Source organism: Anabrus simplex, chromosome 1 (assembly GCF_040414725.1).
Source record: "Anabrus simplex isolate iqAnaSimp1 chromosome 1, ASM4041472v1, whole genome shotgun sequence".
Classification (NCBI taxonomy): Eukaryota; Metazoa; Arthropoda; class Insecta; order Orthoptera; family Tettigoniidae; genus Anabrus; species Anabrus simplex.
The window spans coordinates 1,193,382,940-1,193,402,347 of NC_090265.1; the positions used below are offsets into that span (position 1 = coordinate 1,193,382,940).

Sequence of the window (19,408 nt, forward strand, 5' to 3'; positions counted from 1 at the left end):
AGTTTGAATGTTTGTATTAACTGCGGAATTTGTTCTATTAATGGGTTTTTTATTTCTATTTCGTCGTTCAGGTTTTTATCTTTATTGAAGTATTTGTCTAGGTAAATATGTATGTATTCTAGCTCTTTCATTAATTTCCCTTTATCGACCCTTCTGATTATTTTTAAATCCCTTTCTATTGTAAAATGGTGTCCTTTTTCTTGCATATGATTAATAATTTTGGGATATTCAACAACTTCAACAGATTATAAATGTATTTATATCTGACTAACTTGTAACATTGTATTTCAAATTTAGAACAAAGTTTTTAAAGTTTCAAACACTACAAATAGTGATATTGTTTTAATAAGATGATGTAATAGATAATGTTTTATATTCAAAAGAATTTTAATAGTTATTATGATTAAGTCTGTTAGCAGTTAAACAATAAGTTGCAAATTATTAGAATAATGTTACTGATTTTAACCTTGTTAAAAATGTGTATAGCTGAAGATGTTCAATAATTGAACGAATTATGTCCTATGTTTTTAATAATTTAGCAATAAAATAAGGATGAGATCCTAATTTTATAATTGCTTTCAAAGCATTGAATAGGTGGAAATCAAAGTTTTATTGTTCTACTTTAAGTGACTTTCAATACGGAAAAATGAGGATAGTATCCTGCAAAGAGATGTTCTTCATAGTACAATTTTATTTCGCCTTATCCATCTGTGTACCCAGCCACGGGTTGCTTTGAAATCTGCTCTGGGTATACTTTTCCATGCAGCAATTTCATGTGCATGATATTGAAGCATTTCATGTGATACCCAAGTTCCATTATTTCTTAATTCTTCGACGTACATTACGAGCTCATTATCTGTCTCAGGATATTTTCCACGCCTTGGACCTTTGAAGGATCACATACTTTTCTTACCACTACGTAGGGCCGCCTCCTCAGCTGTATAGTTGTTATATTTCTCCATGCTAACTGATGAACTGTAACACGGACACTTAGCACACTAAGACAATGTACCGTGTACTGCCTATTTACGAAAACTTGCGGTGCTGTTTCTTAACACACTACTACACAGAACAAATTACAGCATGTATCCATGTAGCACCATCTTACTGTGCTCTAAAAACAGAACTACTGATCACAAAGCACAGACCAAGGTATAACTCCAATCATGAGGATTGGAATGTAGTTTCACTCAAGGTCAGACTAGACTATGGCGGGTGGTGACGTCAGAGGGTAACTTCACTGCTTTCAGCGCTCAAGCTAAGATGCTGAGTAGCCTACAGTTTGAGACAGTGACAATTAAGCGGGCAAAATGAAAATCCTAATAATTACTCATCAAACTCGGGGGTGCAAAAATTATGCAACTAAATATGGTAATAAGGAATGATAGGGATGCTAGCATCCTTCCTACCAGAGTGTCCACCTGTATGGAAAACCAGTGAAACCGGGAAATGTCAAGGAATTCAGAAAAATCTGGAAATTCGTTCTACAGCCATATAAAATGGACATACCATATTTATCCACATAATAGAAGCAGATTTTTTCCAGTTTTTATAACATTAATGTCGGCCATGTCCTTTATGCAAGAAAAAATTTTGTAAAGAAAAATTAATAAACATTTTTAAAACGGAGCCTCCATGGCTCAGGCAGCAGCGCGCCGGCCTCTCACCGCTGGGTTCCGTGGTTCAAATCCCGGTCACTCCATGTGAGATTTATGCTGGACAAAGAGGTGGGACAGGTTTTTCTCCAGGTACTCCGGTTTTCCCTGTCATAATTCATTCCAGCAACGCTCTTCAATAGCATCAAATTTTATCTGTCATTCATTAATCATTGCCCCAGAGAACAGCGACAGGCTTTGGCAGCCAGCACAATTCCTATCCTCACCGCTAGATGAGGGCTTTATTCATTCCATTCCTGACCCGGTCGAATGACAGGCTGTGGATTTTCAACAGATAGCATCAATAGCTATGAGGATAGCCTATAGTAAGCAGTAGCGACTACAATCGATCGAGTTTGTAATGTTTTGATCTGCTTACTACTGAATATTCTGTGTTGTTGGAGAATGGCGAGCTTGATTAATTATACGGCGTTCGTAGATTTTCTAATCACTTAAATGCGATACATAGCTTCCACCACAAAATAAGTGCATGGACAAAATTCCACAACCCAACGGATGACGTGTGTTTGTTCATTGCGTAATGATGTGTGCGATAGTTATTAGGTTATGAAATGTAAAAAAGAAAAAAAAAATGCTGACTGAATTCAGCAAGTGTGAAATTCACTAAAACTTAATACTCAGATGAGTTCTTGTTATTGTTGTTATTATTATTATTATTATTATTATTATTATTATTATTATTATTATTATTAACTGCGCTGACATACGCGAGGCTTGTGTAAATGTGTAGTGCAGTGCGACACCGTTCGGGACGTGCCATGTTGAGTTTCTAACCTATCTTTCCCGTGGAGGGTTCAGAAGTCTCGACTAGTAGTTTGTAATATCTTGCATGTGTGATTTTGAAAATATAGAACAAGATTTGAAATGAAGTTGTACGCATAAACCGTCTTCGGTGGTGGGGTCATGTGAGGTGAATGGAGGAAGATAGGTTACCTAGGAGAATAATGGACTCTGTTATGGAGGGTAAGAGAAGTAGAGGGAGACCAAGACGACGATGGTTAGACTCGGTTTCTAACGATTTAAAGGTGCCACAGCACTAGTCGCAATTACAGGATAGTAAATTCACAGAAGCTGTCTGTGGATTTCGGTACTGTTTGCCATCAGCTTTCGATTATATTTACTGCGATTATGGAACCAGGCGCAGGAAATTATTTGCAATGTTAGAGAGTATTTCAAGAGGGAGAAAAAGATAACTGCGCGCTTTAATTGCCTGTTGCCAAAGCAGTTCAAAGAACAGCGGATGCAACCAAGATTAATAGGAACACAGTCATAAGCATAGGGAAGGAAAAGTACTTTGCCGAGGGACAGCGGGGCCGTCCAAAGTTGAAACACCAGGGAAGAAGAATAAGACTAAATCGGTAACTGAATTATATTCTTTTCAACAGGATGCAATTCACTGGCATCTTTACGCCTGTTACCATAGAAAGAAAACACCCTAGTCTTGAGAAACTGTTTCGTTCACTGAACGATAGCGATGTTTTTAGTGGGAGCAAATCTTCCTTTAGAAAATTAATTAAAAATCTGGGTTTAAGGTACAGGAAGGTTAACAGGCAAAGATTGCTGATGAAGAGAACTAATACTGTGATGTGGCGGGGCAGATTTCTGAGGTAGAGACTGAGAATTTTGATTCTATTGTATGGCTGGACGAAACTTGGGTTAATATGCTTCTCATTACCAGGGCAAAGGCTGGACATATGATTCAACAGAGAGCACTATGCCAGCACCTGTTTGAAAGAGGGACAGAATCATAGAGATTCACGCCAGTACTGCGCAAGGTTTTGTGCCAATCTATTGTATGTGTTCCGGTTGAAGAAAACTGGAGATTACTACAAGGAAATTAATAGTGGCATACTCCAAAAATGGTTTGAGGGAAGACTGCTAAGCAACTTTCTTGAAAAGAGCATAATAACTATGGACCATTCCCCCTACCACTCAGTCATTCTTGACAAAGCACCAACAATGGCGCCTGGAAAGAATGAGTTGAGTGGTTGAAGGAACACTATTTTGGTTTGCAATGACATGAGGAAGGGGGATCTCATGCATCTTGTGAGACAAAACAAGCCCCAGTGGGCCCAGTTTATGTGGTGGATGAAATAGCCAGGAGGCATAAGCGTATTGTAGTTTACCTTCCACTGTACCATTGTCATTTCAATGCCACAGAACTGATGTAGACCCAAGTGAAGGATTATATAGCTGCAAATAAAAGACTCTTCACAATTTCGGAAGTTGAAAGACTTCTTTTGGAAGCTACAGGTAAGTGCAGAAGACTGGAACAAGGTTGTGAGAGACAAAATACGAGATAAGTAAATCTTGGGAGAAGGAAAGCATCACAGACGATGTTGAAGACTTATCTCGTTAGGGTCAAGCGAGAGTGAAACCTCAATGGATGATGACAATGCTGATAGTGACCTAAAAACAAGTGGTGTACTCCCTTTGTAGGATTTTTTTTCCTTCCTTAGGAGAAATTGAATATATCAGCAACACTAGCTCTTCTAGATGGTGAAAAGAAACTTCATTTAATTTTCTTGCGTTTTATCTATTCGAGCAATGACCTATTTTTATCTTGAAGCCTTATCGTAAATGTGTAAGGCTCCTCATCTACTGGAAGCGACTACGCGCGATTACGGGATGAGGTGACTACATGCGTACTAGTGCGACTGATCCCACTGCATAGAGTTAAACAAAACCACGTCCACTGCAAGTGACCTCGAGCGGCCAACTTCACGCGACTACAGCTGACAACAGGTGACAAGTGACTGATCCCCCTCGAATGGGATTTGCTGCTTGTAGTCACCAGTACACTATGGTTCTTACAAGCACTTTGTCGTCTCCCGTCGTCATACACAACATTCTTCTTCTTCCTCATTATTATTATTATTATTATTATTATTAAAAACACCCCCATGAAAGATAAACACTATCATTCTCAACACATACAACACAAGCTATGGGTGAATGTTACACAGGAAGTGGGTATTGATAATGGTATATATGTCAACCCCTCAGTCTCCTTTCATGATGTGGGGTCGGGGATGAAGCGAGATGAATTTACATGGCGTGTTTTACGGCTAGATCCCTTCTCGATGCCAACCGCAGTTGAGGAGCTAACGAAAATGATATAATGATGAATGAAACTGGATAAGGAGATGAAAGGAATCGGTTGTGGCCTATGAATAGGAACTGTCCCGGCATTTGCCTGCAAGTGATAAAGGGGAAACCACAGAAAATCATTCTCAGGACACACAACAGTGGGGTCGAACCCACGCCACTCTCGGATGCAGAGCTTGGCTCTCCAGCCGTAGAGCATTGAGACGCGTGACCACACCGCTCATTGGGCATTTATAACGGTAAGTAGTCTTATTAAATGGTTATTTATAATATATGTATAATTTCAGTAACATGCTGTAATTGATCCACATCAGCGTAGCTCTTCTGCTGAACAAACGAAATTGGGGCCTCCAGCAAATAACACCAAATGGCATAAGCGAAGGAAAACGAACGATTAAAAAAACTGATGAACTAAAAATTCCTTGAAATAAAGAGAGAAAAGTTACAGTTACTTGTCGAAAGTGCCTTTAAAGATGAGAGCGATTACCAATTTTTGGTAAGCCTTCTTCCTATATGAAGAAGTTTCCTGATAAACTGGCTGTGAGAAATAAGCTCCAACATGTTTTAAAGAATGGGATGAATAATGTCGAACTTCTCTGCACATGCCGTCTTGTACAAATACATACGATCTCCGCCATCCTGAACCATCAAAATAAACCAGAAACAAGCCCACCCAACGACACTCTTGAAGTGGAATTTGGCCCTGTGGATGGTTGGCTTATGACAATTGTTTGGTAACTTTTCAGGGGCGTCCTAACAAACATGTATGTGATGTATGTTGTGGAGTTACGAGCATTTCTTGAGGATTATAAAATTTAAAAAAAAAGGAAAATGGTAGAAAACAACACGACATTTTCAAAATTTTACAATTTGCTTTACATCGCATCATTCAGATAGGTCTTATGGCGACGATGGAAAAGGAAAGGGCTAGGAGTGGGAAGGAAGTGGCCGTGCTCTTAAATACAGTCCAAGCATTTGCCTGGTGTGAAAATAGGAAACCATGAAAAACCATCTTCAGGGCTGCCGAGAGTGGGCTTCGAACACAACGACGTACAGTGACCGTTGAGATTAGAAATAAAGGTTTTATATTTCTGTTTAACTCTTCTTACGTGGATCTTACTGACGGATGTGTACTTTCCTTATTTTTGTATGTTGCACTGATGTCTTAAATTACATACTTAATTCAACCTTAGATTCTTTTAAAATTCAAAGCTTTTAAAAAATATTCATATCGCTTGCTATCAATTCTCAGTTAAGCGTTTCAAAGGCGTTATTGTCTCTTTGAAGCGTGGCATTTTGGCTGTTCTTGGTCTATTGCATTCAGAACGTAGTTTCTGAATTTTTCTGGATGCATCCCATAATAATCAAAGAACTTCTCTGTTCAAATCTTCGAACAGATGGTGGAATCTCCCATTGGCTTCCTTTTAGCTAGTGTCAGGGGCGTAGCTAAGGAGAGGTTACTGGGGTGTGGGGGGGGGGGGGGGGTTAGACCCCCCCATGGTAGTTTTACAAAAGAAAATAAATGGAAACTGACAAACAAGTGAAAGTCAACTTAAAGTGTTGGCTCTGTTGAATCTATTTTCTAAGAAGCCTCGAAAGTTGGATTTTAGATTGTAATCTGAACATACCATTTGCTGAAAAACTGTTGACCTTGATCGTATTGTTCTTGTTCTGTATTTTAATGTAAGATTTTGTAATGTACTGCAATCTGAATATCAACATTATTAGTGTCCTTAGCCAAGTCATACATGCGCACACCACACACCTACAAGCACCTTCATTATGTTCTGTCATTATTTTGTAACTATGAACAATCCCCCCTGTCCAGCTCCATAGTTAAATGGTTAGCGTGCTGACGGTTGGTCACAGGGGTCCCGGGTTGGATTCCCGGTAGGGTCGGGAATTTTAATGAGGCGTTGTAATTAATGAATAAACCTGAAATCTGTGTACATCTTCGTATATCTACGTAATATATTTGGCCTTTTCGTATGTGTTGTTGGACCATTTGCACGGCACATTTGACACTCCTATGTTGGAAGCATAGTGTATTCAACTGCCTGAAATGTGTACATTAACACTATCTATGTACGCGCAGTGGAACTTGTGTTGAGTTTGAACGCTGTTAGATAGCGCCTGACTCTCTGAACTGTCTGCGGCTGCGCCGAGTGCTCTAAAAACGACTGTCTGTTTGCATTTTGAACTCGCTTGAGCATGACGCTGAGACCTGGATCTCTCATGCCAGCTGGCGTATTCAACATGCCTAGTTCAGGCATTGGGTGAAAAATATTCTGTATCCCTTTCAGGGATTGGGAATTGTAAATAATGTGTATAACATTAGTGTATAAGATGAATATGGTGAGGTATTTGTTTTAAGGTGTAGTGTTGTCTTGTGGGTGATAGTGATTGTTCGGTTGCTTAATTCATTATGGATTATTTGGTAATGTAACTTTCTTCATTTCTGTAAGTACCGTCTCTCTTTATTTGTGGATATGTTTTTTCTAAATTTTGTATGCGCCTCGTAGCTTGGAGTTCATATTTTTGTGAGCCGTAATTTATGTTCGTTCATTTCTGTTATGTGGACTTTGGAGCCGTTGCATGTGCATTGTGATGTCCGCTGAACTCTTTGTGTGTTTTGATTGTTTCCCATTTTATTTTTTATCTTATTTAGTTTTATTCTGCTTAATTTGTGTGTGTTTCTAGTGATGTTCCCTTCATGCTGGTGTTTTCATTTGATTTATTGCTGCCCATACTTGTAAATTCTGCCGGTGTGTGACATTAAATTTTATTGTGACATCTTGTTCTATTTATTTTCATTATTTTAACTCATTGCGGACCGTGGACGGCGTAAGACGTTTAAGCTTGCTCCTATGCTGTGGGCCGTGGACGGCGTAAGACGTTTAATGTTCCGCGCGAAGCAATGCTGTTTATATTCGTCATCTATGCATTCTTACACCTTAGTCAGCGTTACTGGTTGTAGCAGGAAGTTGGTTGACCTTTTTGAGATAACCCTGGCGTTGAGTGGGCTCATATTTATCTTAGCTGTTTTAGCGGGAATATCTTAGCACTTCCTCGCGCGTCAAGACGGTACTTGAGATTCCAATGCAGTGCGTGTCATTCTTACCGAGTGTAGTATAATGGCTTATAAAACAAAGTTTATTACGGAAGATTAATTATTAGATATTGTTCACAATGATTATTCTGGTGATGACCTTTTTACTGAAATAGACTCAGATAGTGAAAGTGAGAGTGACGAGGAAATTCCGATTCCCGAATCCCATAGGCCTATAAAGGAAAGTGAAGTGCCTGATACATATCATCCTAGTTAGTGTCCACCTGTTCCATCGTTTAGAGAGAATTCAGGTATAAACATTCAAACAGAAAATGAGCAGGATATTTTGAGTTAGGTGAGTATTTTCATGAATGACGAAATTTATCAGTATGTGTGTGAGCAAACCAATCTATGCGCGAGTCAAGTGATAGGCGCGGCGCCCCGGCCTTTCACGAAGAATTCTTTCATGCAATCATGCAAACCGATTATTCCAAAATTCTGATATAAAAATGTACTGGACCGAAGACTCTGTTTTTCATACCCCGATATTTTCTAAAACAATGTTCCGAACATGCTTCCTTTATATTCTTTCCTTTCTTCACTACAGTGACAGTAATCATTATGCCAAAAGTACAGATAGGCTGTATAAAATTAGACGTATTTTGGAACCTGTGACACCAGATATCACACCCTAAATATTTACTAGAGTTTAGCACAAAGTATATGTTTCTAACATTTATAGTTCAGGAGTAATGGTAAATTTTATTAAGTAATGCATGTCAAGAGGGCCAGGCATGGAAATGGCTGGTCCAGGCATTCAAGTGTCCCGCTCAGAAGCAGGTACTGAACGTGTTAATACGGGTTAGTTCTCCTCGGTAACTGTACATTTTGAATTGTGCACCAAACAATCTCTGTTGACACTCATTTTCCAAAATAATAATAATAATAATTATTATTATTATTAAAAGTAATTTAAAGTAGATGGTTATATTTTGGGCTATTTGGTGACAGTAAATTTCTGTATTATTCATTTTACGTGTAGTGCTTCTGTAGAATGTAAGGACATTGTTAATGGAGGGTTTTAATAACGTTTGCGTTCTCATTCTTGCATTGTTGAGTCAGCTTATCTCCTCAAACCGTGTCTGTCTGCCATTGTTTATTATCTGCCCTTATCTTTTCCTGGTCGTTACGTAACTGTTGTATTGTTATTATCATCTTATCACGTGCAGAGTCTGCCTCTGGATGCTGTTGCGTACGGATCTCTCAATTGTTGTTGCTCTCTTATAAGTGTGTATTTGAGTATGCGATTACTAACATTTTGGAATTACCTGACCGGTTCTCTCTTGAAGTGTACGGCATATGATCGATGACTTCTCGTTTTTGTTTGTGGTTTTATATTGGTGATGCTAAATTTTACTATGCTATTCGGTTCTATTTCTGGGGTATGCTATGTGACTGATATTTTTCGTCAGTGATGTCTTGGTGATTGATTCGCGCGACGCATTTTGCTTTTATCTTCTACTGATACGCGTTCGGTGTAGTGAACCCTCCATTAAGAATGGGCCTTAGACAATTTATTTATTTTAAGTGTAGATAGCAGTTTATATGATATATTTTAGGTTTATTCAAGGAGCTCCTTTTTATTTTAGTTAGGTCGCTAGGATTAGTATTTGGTTTTAAAAATTTATATATTTTTTAAAATTTTCTACTATTTACATAAATAAATTATTTATTTATTCAAATTAAGAGATGGTATATTTATTTGTTAAAAACCTCACCTCAGAACTCATCATCCATCTCGCAGAAACTTTAATGATCTTAATAACTTGACAACGCCTACTACAGAAACTCGCACAGACCTGTACAGAGTACAGACGTCAACTGACAGCCGCGCGAAGTTGCTTGCAGTGGACGAACCCCAGTCACGTGTCATCGCATAAATCAAAGTGGCTTGCAGTCGCCTCATCTCGCAATCACGTGTACCCGCTTCCAGTGGACGAGCAGCCTTATGCATTATTGTTCATCTTATGTATCTTATGTATGTTGCTACAAAGAATAATTGGTTTTGGACTTATATTACGAGTATATACATTTCCGTTCGTGTTGTCTGTCGTGAATTAGCTGTTTATGTTCGTAACAATTTGGCAACACCGCCTGACTGCTGGTTAACTATCAAGTCAAAACTCAAAGACGGAACTATAATCATTAGTAATGTTTCAAGTTTTAAACTGTTAAAAACTGGACTGTTTTGATTATGTTTAGGATTATCAGTATTTCTGCAAAACTTTCTGGTGCCATGAGGGTTGTGTGATTTAATTGCTTTAAAATGTCTTTCACCTTGTTTTATATTCAGCATTTACTTTTAACATTTCGCTATAACTAATGTGTAACACCATAAACATGGGTAACACACCATTTCCTCAACTACACACAGAAAATATGATAAATTGCTCATTTCACTGAAAGTTCAAAACATAATTATTGAATCAAATTTTTAGGACATAGTTAAATTTACTACTTACAGTTAGTTACAGAGATTCTGGATAAGAAAATGAACTAAGAATGAGTTAAATTGACACGCCGTAATGAGATGTGTTATTGGATATTTTTTGAAGGTATCAGAATTTATAGTTGCAAGCAAATCTACCGGTACTCACCTGGAAGAAGTCATACTTGAGAAAATCTCTAAGAGGTTTATATGAGGGAATGTTCCACCAAGCGTTGTGGTACAAGTTGAGACCACTCAGTAACAACACCAGTATCAGGGCACTCAGCTTTGTCTTATAACCAACAGTCACAAGGACCATAAGAATAGATCCCAGGATATCTTGTAGGATCTGGAACAATCATGCTTACATGTAATACATTTACTAACATGCATGCTGCATTGTATAAATTAGGTGAATAAAGATGATAATTACCTGTAAGGAGATTTCAAATCTTAGGAGAGTAATAAACATAAACGCCAAAAGAATTCTCCCTGTTAGCTGTAAATAATTCTTGGGTTTGTTATCACCTGCAAACAAAAGTCACACAAAAAGAGTTAGACTTAATTTATAAATTTACAATTGAACACAAAAAATGCTTTCCTATCTGCCACTGGTATACATTAAACAATCAGAACAAAATACTGGATAAGTAACAAGATAATTTAAAACTGATATGAAAACCAATAATATTGAAGAGGAAAAATTAGAACATTAATTACGCAACCACCACCACTTACTTTTAACATTTCGCTGTAACTAATGTGTAACACCATAAACATGGGTAACATACCATTCCCTCAGATACACTTTGAAAAAATGATAAATTGCTTATTCCACTGAAAGTTCAAAACATAATTTTTGAATCTAAGTTTTACGACGATTACAAGAACGTATATTCAAAAAAGAAATTTTACAACGAAAGAAGAATAAAGAAAAGTACAAAAATCAAGAAAACTGACATTTTAGGAAAAGTGTAACATATTTCAAAGCCAGAAATAAGTACAAAATTTGTAGAAAATAACTTAAAATAATCCCTTGCAAGTAGTCACAACATAATTATGCAGTCAGTTAAAAATTTATCTAAAATTTACAAAATATTGCATTAGAAGTAGTGTACTGTTGTGTCCATCCCAGATTCAAAGGCGGTGTTGTGTCCGTCCCAGATTCAAGCTCAGGACAACCATGTCTTCCGAGGATCGAACCCGTGGTCAGGAATGTAGGAGGAATGATGTCGCTGAGTTATGACTAGGTATTAATGGGAGAATATATATATATACACCTATGTAGGGTAATAGTTGACACACGATGAGTGTGCATATTATTAAAGGATAATTTGATATAAAATTTATGTTAGAATTCAAAATATTTTAAAATATGGGAGAAGTATTGAGTCTGAAAGAAGGTAACGAGCAGTCCAGTTGTGCAAGAGGGTGACATGGCTTGGTCAAACAACAGCTAGTCATGTGAACGGTGAGTAACCGCACCTACCTGTAACACAAGGGTATAGATCGCCTTCTAGAAGTTACGAGTCACGTTGAAAGAACATGGGGGTTTTAGCCCTCTAATTGGTGGAACTCAGTTCCAACGTAGTGGAGAGTTTCTACTCCCTTCGAGAACCTCGGGTGTGACCGGTGGTAACTGACCACAAACCGCTGAAGTGGGTATTTAATGTTCAAGATCCATCATCCAGATCGATTAAGTACCAATTAAAATTAGCGGAGTATGATTTCGATGATTATGATATAGTGTACAAAGAAGGCAAGCATAATGGCAACGTGGATGCCTTGAATAGGATTCCAGTTTGGATTTATGCACCTGAGCAGGAGGTGCGAATGGTTAGGTCTGGTGATTTCACCCAGGGGACAGGTTACAAGAAGCGAAATGCCAGAGGGACACAAGTTCTACCCGCCAGTCCAGGTGATAATGTGCAAACGCGGAGACTCAGCTCTGAATCCGAGGACGCTTTGGCAGAGGTGACAGAGCCTGAGAGTGAGAATGAGGTAGTTAATGAATGGAAGGAGTCACCTGAGCAGGCTAAGAATGCTAGCACAGGGTAACGGAACAGGAAAAGTTAGAAATTATCAAAGAGTGTCACAAGTCGCTAGTGTCAGGCCACCAGGGCACTGCGAGACCTTCTGGCCGGATGAAGGATGGCTGGATCCAGTGGGATGGGATGCAAAAGGACATAGAAAAGTATATTCACTCATGCCCGTTGTGTCAAAAGAATAAGATTACCAGGCCAGAAGTACTAGTACAGTGTTTGAAAAGGTCGCCATAGATGTAGTTGGCCCTATGATTGTAACCGTGGCAGAGAGCAAATATGTAAAGACCAACTGTCTAAATACCTAGTTGCAAGTGCCATGCTGGACCAAAGTGCCAAAACTATAGCATGAAGTCTGATTAATAATGTGATTAGTATTTTTGGCATACCAAGTACTACAGTATATTGATAGATCAGGATGAAAACCTTATGGCTGATGTTTTTAAGAAAATATCCTGTGCTTTAAAAATATGGCGGGGATTGTGGGGGGGAGGTGTGGTGTTATCTTTCACTCAGGAGTGCACACTTCACAGGACACAATTCTGTGCTCCATGCAGATAAGCTTGTTGGAACTGCAGCATGATGTCTTGAGTTTTCCTGTCCTTTTTCCAAGGGCAAACTTCACAGCGACTGGAATTTCTCAGTTGTTTCTTGGGGGAAGGTTCAACTTCAATACCACTGATGCGTTTCACTGCTGCCTTCAGATGAGCCCAAGATGCTATATGTGCTTTTATGAGCTGCACACCTAATTATCTGAGAAAAAGTCTTCTAACTATTGTATTCTCTAGTCCAGTATTGTTCCTGTTACAAATAATAAAAGCATTAATAGCTGCAACAATTAGCATTCCAAAAAACTGTAAGTGGCCAGCGTTTACACTTTCTAGATACAGTACATGTTCCACTGAGCTTGTCAACGACATCAATTCCGCCCTTATTTAAACTGCAATCAGTGATCATGACAGGTTTCAATTGAACCCCACTTTCAGGATCTATTCTGTTGTCATGATTCATTGTCGAGGTGATCACAACTACTTTTCCCGGCTTTGGAACATAACTTATGGACATGTCCTTAGAAAATGCAACGAGGCTAAATATTTCTCTTTGTGCTTTTTGTCTGTCAGTTGCCCTGGCAGATCCCGCTTACTAAGGCGCATAGTTCCACTGCAAGTGAGATTGTGTTCCTTCAGCAAGTCCTTAGCGAGAGGAACACTCATAAATCAGTTGTCTAAAATTTGTTCTGTCCACTGCCATTGATGGGAGCAATTAACAGTTTCATTACATCAGCTGCAGAATTTGATACACGATATGGTCCTTCTGACTGTACGCCAACATACACTTCCATATTACAAGAGTATAACCACCGAGTCTGCTAGTCCAAAAATCTTAATACCATATCATGCAGGCTTACTCTTTATGTACTCCCGGAATAGACATTTTCCTCGAAAAGGTTCAAACTTTTCATCACACATTACATATTCTGAAGGGGAGAATCCATGCTGAAAATTCTTGACGACCATTTCAAAAACATCTCTTATGGGAGCTAGTTTATCCACCTTTCTTCGCTCTTCACGAGTTTATATTGTCGAATCGCAAGCACCTTAGTGGGAAGTGAAATCTATTTATTCCCATAGATGCAGGAAATAATTCAACTCTACTGCCATCATTACTCCACAGTTCTTTGGTGTTCAAATTACTTGATCTTATCACACCGGCAAAATAGAGCAGTCCCAGCAAGGGTTTCAATTCATCTCTGTTAGTGCATCTCAAACTCATGCGTACTTTCCGCTGAGAGAGCTTGTGTAGATATTGGTGCATGTAACAATGGTGTCAAGAATATAATCATCTATCATACATGATCAGGCATCAATGGGTGTTTTTACTGCCTTAGCTGCGGTTTTCACTGTTGGCAGACGTGTAATGACAATATTTCCGGCTCTCATTCTAACAATTTGTGGTGAGGATGTTTCTTCCACACAGAACCATCCTTTCCTTTGTAAATATCCATCCTCTGAAGTAGAGGTAAATCATCTCCCCCCTCTTTCACTGGCTAAATCTTTGCTTTCACACTCTTGTTCAGTTTCTGTATCATGCTCACTTTCATTTCGAACATCCTCTTCTTCATCATCACTACTGTCATCTGGAATTAAATCTTCATCACTATCTATAGCGTCAAATAGATTCCTTATTCTCTCCTGGCCTTGCTCAAAGCTATCCATTCTGTACTGATTTCTGCTCGTAAAATATTGTTCATACTGAAAATAAAATAAAATTCCTACTCAGAACTGAAGTCCACATTTTTACTACAGTAACACTACCACACCGTACCTAAATAAACTGCAGAGAAGAAAACACAATGGTGGACATTTACTTACCGTAACAAAGACAAGCACGCGAAGAGAATGCCTGTACTTCACCTTGGAGTGACTGCAACTCAAGGTGATGACCAGCAAGTACTTTGGCTATTATGGACAACCCGGATTGGTAAAATAGCTTAAATGTCAGACATTCACTATTTTTGAACGAGTATTGTGAAATTTGGCGAGAATTTGGCACTTTGTGAAAGAGGAATATTAAACTTTTCATAGGAAAGAGCAGTTTTGGCACCAATGGACAATCCCAAATTTCTCTGTTCTTAATTTTTGTGAAAAAAAACAAAAAACAAACTGAACTATTCTGGAATGCCTCTGCCAGTTCATATGAAATTTCTTATTTTTGCACACTTTTTATGTATTTCATGCACTTTTAGACATATTTTTAAAGTAATTCAGCACGGAGGGTTCTGGTAGTCTCTTACAATATTAGCAGCGAAAAGGTTAATAACAGGTCAACAATAGTCAGTAAATAAATATTAAATTATAATTTACAGAAATCACCAGTAATTCATATCTCAGCAAGAATAACAAACCTAGGCAAGAAAGGCAGCTTTGAAATCAAATTTAAATTTAACTCTCGAGCACTCACGCTGGCGCACTGAGTGCGCCACATTTAAATAAACGGATGTCCAATGACGCACCAACAATCTGCTGACCTGTGTTGTTAGGTATTCCTACAGTACAGTTTTAGCTATCTGTGTGAAAAGTCAAATAAATATTTCTCCAACAGAAGCGAATTAAACTGCGTTTTAAGTTCACCGTGTCACAAATGGCGCACTCAGTGCGCCATGCGCGTCATCATGTAAGTATATTTTTATTTACAAATTACTTCTGTATTCACTAGAATTGTCTTGCATTAGTTTTCTGTGGACTGTTTGTTGATTTCTACGTGAGTCTCCAATAATCGTTCTGTTCATTTAGGGCTGCAAGATATCTGTCAAGTCCACAGCTGAACTGGTTATTGAATGATCCTGATTTTGACAAAGCAGATGACTGTGAAAATGAGGAAACAATTTCCAGTGAGCATAACTCAGAAAATGAACAGAATTATGACTTGGGGACAAGTGATGAAAGTTCTGGTAAAGTTGTGTTAGCCAAAAGTGATTGATTCATAGGAAGAGAAAGATTGTGTATGGAAGAAACAATGTTCTAGTGGATCCTCTAAGACTAAAGAAAAAAATATTGTCAAAATAATTCCAGGACCAAAGGGTGAAGCTCGGGGTGTAACAAGTGAACTGTCTCCTTTTCACAAAATTGACTTCACGAATTTGTAGATAGCTACCAGGTTGGGATAACAATATTATATTGTAATGTAATTAGAGAAGTAAAATAAAGACTAATATTATGAAAAATATTTCAAGAATTAATTGATGAACGATAAAATACAGAATATAGGCTCTGAATTTACTTAACTTCGATGAAAACATTAACATACTTAATGGAGCACTCAGTGCACCACGCGAGTGCTCGAGTGATGAGAAAGAACGCGAGCGCTCGAGGGTTAAACAATGAAATCCTACAACAGTTTAAACAAAGTTCAGTTAATACTGACATGAATCTAACAGTTGCACTTATCAACTGTGTACTGTCTTGTTGGCCATGTTAGCATTATACCAGTCTGGACCAGAACATGTTGTTTCAGTCATCAGTCCATTGACTGGTTTGATGCAGCTCTCCATGCCACCCTATCCTGTGCTAACCTTTTCATTTCTATGTAACTGCTGCATTCTACATCTGCTCTAATCTGCTTGTCATATCCATACCTTGGTCTACCCCTACAGTTCTTACCACCTACACTTCCCTCAAAAACCAACTGAACAAGTCCTGGGTGTCTTAAGATGTGTCCTATCATTCTATTCTTCTCGTCAAATTTAGCCAAATCGATCTCCTCTCACTAATTCAAATCAGCATCTCTTCATTCGTGATTCTATCTACCCATTTCTCCTTAAACATTCTTCAGTAACACCACATTTCATAAGCTTCTATTCTCTTTCTTTCTGAGCTAGTTATCGTCCCATGTTACACTTCCATACAATGCCATGCTCCAGATGGAAGTCTCCAAAAACATCTTTCTAATTCTTATCTCAATATTTGAAGGGAGCAAATTTCTTTTCTTAAGAAAGGCCTTCTTTGCTTGTGCAAATCTGCATTTTATGTCCTCTTACTTCTGCCATCATTAGTTATTTTACTACCCAACTAAAAATGATTTCCTCTCCTTGGATTGTGACTCCCTTTCCAAATACCTCTTTGATTTCCTTTACTGCCTGTTCTATATAAACAGTGAAAGGAAGGGGGGACAAACTGCAACCTTGCCTCAATCCTTTCTGGATTGCTGCTTCTTTTTCAAAGTCCTCGATTCTTATCACTGCAGACTGATTTTTATATATAAAGATTGTAGATAATTCTTCGTTCTCGCTATCTGATCCTGATCACCTTCAGAATCTCAAATAGCTTGGTCCGATCAACATTATCAAATCGATGGCCTAGATTGAATACCTCGTATCTCAAAAAGTTCTTCCTATCCATTATTTCCCTTAAGACTGGTCACGCCTCCCAGCCACACATGAATATGCAGTCCATCAGAACAATGTTCGTTGGGTTTCTTTTCCTATGCTCACGTGTAAAGGAAAATGAACCTTATAAAAATTATACTCTAGGAGTTAGTAAATATGTCACGCAGACATACTTTCTTATAGTTCGGTACGGTAAGGTCCATTTTCCTTCACACGTCGGCATTGGAATAAAGAACACAACGAACATTGTTCTGATGGACTGCATATTCATGTGTGGCTGGGAGGCATGACCAGTCTTAAGGCAAATAATTGCTAGGAAGAACTTTGTGAGATACGAGGTTTTCATTCTAGGCCATCGAAATGCCTTTTCAAGATCTACGAACGCCATGTATGTGGACTTGTCCTTCTTAATTTGATTCTCTAAGATCAGACGTAAAGTCAGGATTGCTTCACGTGTTCCTACATTTCTTCTGAAGCCGAACTGATCTTCGGCCAAATCAGTTTCAACCTGTCTTTCCATTCTTCTGTAAATAATGCATGTTAAAATTCAAGGTGCAATTTATCAAAACAAATGGCATCATTTTTCTATGTGCCGTCTGAGAAGTAAATATTGCAATCGATGGCAGGCATCAATGAAATAGAGTAAACCAGAACATCCAGTACAGTAAACATCTAAAGAACACAACTTCGCAAGTCAAAACCTAAGCAAACTACTCTGATACACGCCTTTGCTTCAGGACCTGAAAAGCAGCGGTCATTGCAAGAGTTCTTTGCAGATCTTGCCGTGGCATTAGTCAGTCAGGAATTCCACTCCACAAGGTAAAAAATCCTGCATTCAAATCATTCCTTGAGAAGTACACACAAAAGTCAACACCAGATGAGAGCACTCTGAGGAAAAATTACATACAGCCAATTTATGAGAAAGTCTTCAAGAAAATAAAACATTAAGTAGGATTCATTTTAGATTAAACTACTGATGAGCTGCAAAGATATATTTTGAATGTGCTGGTATTTCCATTATCTGGTGAATGGGTGAAACGTATGCTTTTTTAAATATACCAACTCGAGAAGATAAAGGCCTGCACAATAATGCAATCGTTCAATGGCTCGTGTATAAACCTGTGGCCAGATAGCATACAATACAAAAGATTCAGTCTTGTGGTGATTGATCAATCATGCTACATGCTATCAGCTTTCCAACAATTGAAAGGTAGGATGATGCTTGTTGTTTAAAAGGGCCTAACACAGAGGTCATCGACCCCTAATTGTATGAAATGAGACGAAATGTTAAGACAAATTAAAAGTCCAAAATCCTCCACTCACCAGAATTCGAAGGGTGAGGACGAAGAATGAATGAATGAATGGATATGTATTTAAAACGATCAGTGAAACCGGCCCACAATAGCTCACATGCACAGAAGCTGGCACAAAACAGTAGTATTACTGACCAAGGGACTGCTTCTATAGCACGATGCTGAACTGATTATGCTTATAGTCGAAACGGGTCCAAAATCCAGGTCATCGGCCCCTCATATTGGTACTTGTCGCTAGGAAAGTATAACCATGCTATTTGTCATTTAGCGGTACTAATCAAAAGTAGCATAGACTCGCGGTATTCCACACATTATGGTACTATTCACAGGTAGTGTAATGCGCACATGTAACACAGACCTATGGTGTTTCGCACATTGCGGCGCTATTTACTGTACAGGCAACGCAAACCTATGACGCTCCTCACATAAGTGGACTAACCACAGGGACCCGGAACTATCCCGTGGTAGTCCTCACATAGTGGGAACTAAGCAAAGGCAAGGCAGAACCATGGGGTCGCTCATCCCATGGTGTTGCTCATATAGGGGTACGAATCACAGGTACTGTAAGACCCTCATTCTGATTCACAGGCAGTCGCTACTAATCACAAACCTATTGCGTACCTAACATAGTGGTATTACGTACGCACAAGTAAATGCGACCCATGGTGTTCCCTGCGTGATGGTACTAATTACAAGTAGTCTCATGGTTCTAATTCGATCATCCCTTGGTCGCCCCTTACGACAGGCAGGGGATACCACGGGTGTATTATACATGTGCGTCCCATACCCGCAGGGCTTCTGAAAGGTATGTACCTCAACCTCAGCCATGTGACAGGTATTGCACACG

The 19,408-nt window shown here is 38.7% G+C and overlaps 1 protein-coding gene across 1 annotated transcript in view; it reads right to left on the reverse strand.

Annotated features, from left to right (window-relative positions):
* The window catches only part of Surf4 (Surfeit locus protein 4), a 110,662-nt gene that overhangs the window by 50,526 nt on the left and 40,728 nt on the right, over positions 1 to 19,408 (reverse strand). Inside the window, exons 4-5 of the mRNA XM_067137542.2 lie at positions 10,755 to 10,849; positions 10,491 to 10,670 (exon numbers count right to left, since the gene is read on the reverse strand). Coding sequence (XP_066993643.1) covers positions 10,491 to 10,670; positions 10,755 to 10,849 — 275 coding nt within the window. The remainder of the gene's footprint in view (positions 1 to 10,490; positions 10,671 to 10,754; positions 10,850 to 19,408) is intronic.